Raw genomic sequence first — 5,347 nt, forward strand, 5'->3', positions numbered from 1 at the left:
CCTAACAGGGGTCACAGCATCTGCTCGGTACAGAACAACACACATACACACATTGCAACTTTCAAAGCATACAAGAGAGACCGAGAGGAAGGAAGAGAAAAAGGGAGAGACAGAAAGAGAGACGGGGAAAGAAAACGTCGAGTGAAGTGGAAGGGACGATGAAAAAGGAAGGACGGCCCGCAGATTGCAGAGGACAATCGCGTCGCACTCACGAGCATCCTGTACCTCCCGTTGTACGATGGTGGGGAATCAGCCGGTGGAACATATGCCCGTGCGTCGATTGGCTGACGGCCCGCGACCGACCGTCCTCTATTGGCAGGTAGCGCAGGGCCCGCGGGCCCGTATTGGCCCGGCAGCACGTGCGGGCCACCTGCGACCGCTTGGTGGGGTGATCTGTTATAAGAGGCCCTGGCGCAACCCCCTGCCAGTCAGAGACCGGCTTGCGGCCGAAACGTTCAAAGGTCTTGTGGCGCATCTCCTGTATTTTCTCCCGGTGTTTAGACACGGCCAGATCTATTCGAATTATTCGTTTGATCAGTCAGTTGAATTCGGGCAGGCGTGTGATGAGGATCGGTCTTGCTTTCTCGATGTGGCATTCCTTCTTTCGCAAGAGTCGGAATATCGGGCTTACGTGTGAGATAACAGTGCAGTGATCGCGGAAGAGTTATTTTGCGAAGATTCGAGAAGGGTGTGATTACTGGATTAATCCTGCGAGTGGCTGCAAGATATCTGTAAAGGAAGGGGAGGAAGAGAAAGGACGCATTAAGTGTGCCTTCGCGATGTGTCAATAATCAAAAGAATAAAGAGGAAAATAGGAAAGCAGAAAACACTGTAGGTGCCTTCGTGGTGCCAGTAAAAGTAGCGAAAGAACGTTATAAGTGCCTTTGCAATATCGCTGTGCCAAAATGCTCGTTGACGAGATGTCGCACAACTTTGTGAGAAAGAACAATAATTATAATTACAGTAACTGTCCGCTGAAGAAGCGGCCGTTTTATTATACGTCTGAGGACGAAGAAGAAACTCCTGAAGTCATCAAAGGTAAGTGTCAAATTCTTATTTATTTATTCCTTATTTATATATCATTAAATTAAAACCGTCATAATAAATTGTTATCTATTTTATGTGCTATCGATTAAAATATTGCTCTCTTTAAATGTCAGAACAATCGGATAAGATTATATATATATATATATATGTTGCAATACACCATGTGTAGAAAATTAACAAATGCATCAGTATATATATCAGTATATACCTTTATTATATATATTACAAAATAAAAGATGTAGTAATATCTGATAATTAACAGTAAATATTTTCTAAAGTGATTAGTGAAATTATTATTACCGCGGTAATTTTCCAGAGAAAGTTTTATGTCATATGTATCAATGTTCGTATCTTTTGCTTGTTGCAGAAGAGATAATCGATGTAGGAATGGACGATATTCCGGAGCCTGAGAACCTCAGTACCAAACCTGAGGATCTCAGTAAGACCGCGCATCGTCATTATACTCACAATCAACAGGAACAACAACAACAACAACAACAATCAGAACACCACCATCAACAGGAACAACGCGTGCGTTCCAGAACGCCATCGCCGATTATCAAGACGCCGCCGTCTCCGTCTCCGGCAATACGGCCATCCTCGCCGATTCACCACGTTTCCCCGATACAACACGTTCATCCACTGCATCATTATCATCCTTATCCGACCAAGGCGATCACGCCGCCGGCGGGAATCGCGCCAATTCATCCGATGGCGAAGAAGGCGCGAGTTGAGGTGATTCAACACAACGACTCTACGGCGACGCCGACGGCAGGTGTGACAGCGACGTCGACACCACTGCACTTCATGGCGAGTAAATCGCCTCTGGAACCACTGAATCTTAACACCCCGGTAGAGCCGTTGGCTCATTACGCTACTCCGGCCTGGGCCCATGCGGCTCCGCTATACCCGACGCATTATCTCGGCTATCCGCACACCTATCACCGTTATCAACATCCTGGAACGGAACTGTATCCATCGTACCCGATGCCGGCGTACCCGCATTCCTCACCGGAACACCATCCGTCGGTTTCGCCACCACCCCACAGCGCTCTGACTTGCCCGACGATCCAACGACCAATTGCCAGGAGCTACGCTCACTGGCCCAGCCCGGATCATTGCGGCCTGTCGCCCACGAGTTCCGTAAGTTCCGGTCCTCTGCGGTCTCCTCCACCCGTTACTCCGGAGGACCTCTCGTCTCCCGGTAGCGAAAGTGGCAGGTCGTCCGCGGGTAGCACTTCCGCTGGCACGATCGTGAACACGAAGATCGATAAGAGCAGTTCAAACGCCAACGCGAGCACGTCCGGCACGACGTCCCCCAGGTCGCCCAGATACTCTTGCACGGACTGCAACAAGTCGTACTCGACGTACTCCGGTCTGTCGAAGCATCAACAGTTTCATTGCGCGGCCGCCCAGGGCCAGACGAAGAAGTCCTTCTCGTGCAAGTTCTGCCAGAAGCTCTACCTCAGCCTGGGCGCTCTCAAGATGCACATCCGGACACACACGCTGCCCTGCAAGTGCAGCTTGTGCGGTAAGGCGTTCTCCAGGCCATGGTTGCTTCAGGGTCACATCCGGACGCATACCGGTGAGAAGCCGTTTATCTGTCCGCACTGCAAACGCGCGTTCGCTGACAGGAGCAACCTCAGGGCCCACTTGCAGACCCACAGCGACGTTAAGAAGTATTCTTGCGACAGGTGTAACAAGACATTCAGCAGAATGTCATTGCTCACGAAGCATCAGGAAGGTGGTTGTCCCGGCGTACCGGTGTCAGTCGGTTATCCCTGAAGTTCCGCGTTTGTGTGATCCGCGGGACGAACGTACGTTGCACGTTTTTATTCCGCGGTCTCAAAGTGCCTTAGAATGCAGTACAAACGACGAGATAGTGAAACTCGGTATATTTTGGCGATCCGCTCGCGAAGTATTACCCTCGTAATCCTTTCGCCAGAAAACTGTATTCTTTCCGAAACTTTTGAGCTAAAGTCTTATCTTCTTATCTTAAGAACAGGTATTTCGTCTTTTATAATTTCTGAAAAAAGTTGTCAGTTATCAAATTTTTATGATTTTGATTAATTTGCGACAGTGGCGATAGGATTACCAATTCTGTGCACTCTAAAGTCATATCGAACGCATGTAATTAAGAAATTTGATTAGGAGATGAGTGTTTTGAAAAGTTCCGTGAGGATTGGTTTCGTTTGTTCATTATTATTTACTGTAAATACTGATGTATGAGTGTATGACGTATAGCGAATCGCACAGTTCCACCTCAATTGACTTCAAACGTTTATGGTATTTCTTTAGAAGAAACATTATGAGATTTTATTATTTTGTTTAATGATATATCGATAAAGATATATTTCTATTATTTATAAATATTAACCATCTTTTTAATGATTAACATTTTCTTTGAACCGTCTTTAAATTTACAATGCTTTTCAGCATACTATAAGTTAAACATACACGCACATACATTTTGCAAATATATAGAAGGTATTACATTTAGAAAAAAAGACTGAAAGAGAGAGGTAATGCAAACTGAACTTGTAAATATTTTAATTTTAGACATGCACGATTTATACAATATGGATATTTTTGTGATGTTAATTTCTTGCTACTTAAGATTTCTACTTAATATTTTTATATTTACCTACTTATATCTTTATTTTGTATTCTTTTACATCTCATAATATTTCTCCTAAATAATAATTATTTGAAGTCAATAACTGAGATATTTTCGTAACTTATTGTAAGTGTGTTATATCGTACTTAGAGATTATATTTCGTCCTTTTGAGAAATCGGTCAAGTCAAGCTAAGAGCACATATTGGAGAATATCCGATGTAAAGAGCCGCTTTATTACCATGTGATGCGGTCCCGTGAAACTGCTGTGCCATTACCTGTTTCCTTTTCCATTTGTTCCAATGTACTCGAGCACGCAAAACGAATCAAGACAAAGAGATCAATACATAAAACGGTTTGCCCGCTTTCCTAAGTTTTGTTTCGTTTCGTTTTTCAGCGTGCGAGCGCACCTGCATGCGTATCGTTGATAAATGTACATCGATAAATAGTAACACTTAATTATATCGCTAGTATCATATTTTTTCAGCTCTATTGCAGAGAAAAATGTTTCAAAAGAATGAGGAATAAAACGCTTAATGTTACAAAAATTTTAAATTACAATTACAATTACAATATCCAAAAACAAAATATATTTCGAGTTTAATAATCGATATAAGTCCTAATAACTTATCGATGTATAACATCGAAAATTAAAAGAAAATATACAAAGGAATCATCCAGCGATGTACCAAAGTTCGGCGTTATGTAATTCATGTATGCGCTCGTACGCATTAAGATGCGAATTGTACATAGTTTAGTGTTTAACGATTAGTGATTAAAATACAAGTATTATAATTTGCCAGCGTTGGGCACGGAGTTGGACCAACGAGAGAAAAGAAAAGTATTTAACGCGTGGAAAGAGAAAAAAGATCTCGATTGTACACGCCGCATTATTCTTTTTTGTATTTTGCATTCTGCAAACCCATTGCTTTTCAAACTAGTCATTGTATTATACGAAAAGAAATAAAAAGACTCGCTATACTTATTATCGAAAAAGACATAGAAGGAGACAGATTTTATGAGCGAGTCGTTGTTGCGTACTTTTATTGTGCGTGTAATTAGCAGCGCGGCTCGGACGAGTACCACTATTTTAGTTTTATAACTACTGCGAAATATATATATAGATATATATAAAAATATTGCCTATATATAGAGATATTTTATACAAAATAAATTACATGGATTTCATAAATTTTAAATTATATTACTTGTGTTATATATTAATATCCTTACCTCTTCCATTTTCTCATGTGTATTCTCTTTAATATAATTATTTACATGTAAGTCTAATCTATAAAGATATTAAATATATTATTTGATATATTTTAATATCATTTTCTTCCTGAAATAATTTGCAGAATAGATTAAATTAATTGTACTATTTCACACCTCTGAAATTTGTCATTTTATTATTTTTTGTCCTTTTCATCGGATATAATAAAATGGAAAAATACTGCATAGTTTGGATGAATTTTGGTCATCATATTTTAAATCTATCATATACGGGAAGTCTGTTAACAAGTAACGTTTCAGATATTCATATAATCACGTGCTTTGTCTTTCGACGAACGTTGACGCGCACCCTTGATCTTTGAACGAACGAACGATCGGGGTCCGATCGGCCGCTTTGTCAGAGGCCTCGAGGGCCCTAGTCGACAAAAGTAATTGTCGGTGTTCGTGCTCGG

The 5,347-nt window shown here is 41.5% G+C and overlaps 1 protein-coding gene across 1 annotated transcript; it reads left to right on the forward strand.

The window, feature by feature from the left end:
* Window positions 1-432: 432 nt before the first annotated feature.
* Window positions 433-4,307, forward strand: LOC105282080 (protein escargot). The gene is made up of 2 exons (XM_011343793.1): window positions 433-1,038; window positions 1,415-4,307. The coding sequence occupies exons 1-2, from the start codon at window positions 906-908 to the stop codon at window positions 2,830-2,832; spliced, it is 1,551 nt and encodes a 516-aa protein (XP_011342095.1). The 5' UTR covers window positions 433-905; the 3' UTR covers window positions 2,833-4,307.
* Window positions 4,308-5,347: the final 1,040 nt, after the last annotated feature.

Source organism: Ooceraea biroi, chromosome 7, assembly GCF_003672135.1.
Source record: "Ooceraea biroi isolate clonal line C1 chromosome 7, Obir_v5.4, whole genome shotgun sequence".
Taxonomy (NCBI): Eukaryota; Metazoa; Arthropoda; class Insecta; order Hymenoptera; family Formicidae; genus Ooceraea; species Ooceraea biroi.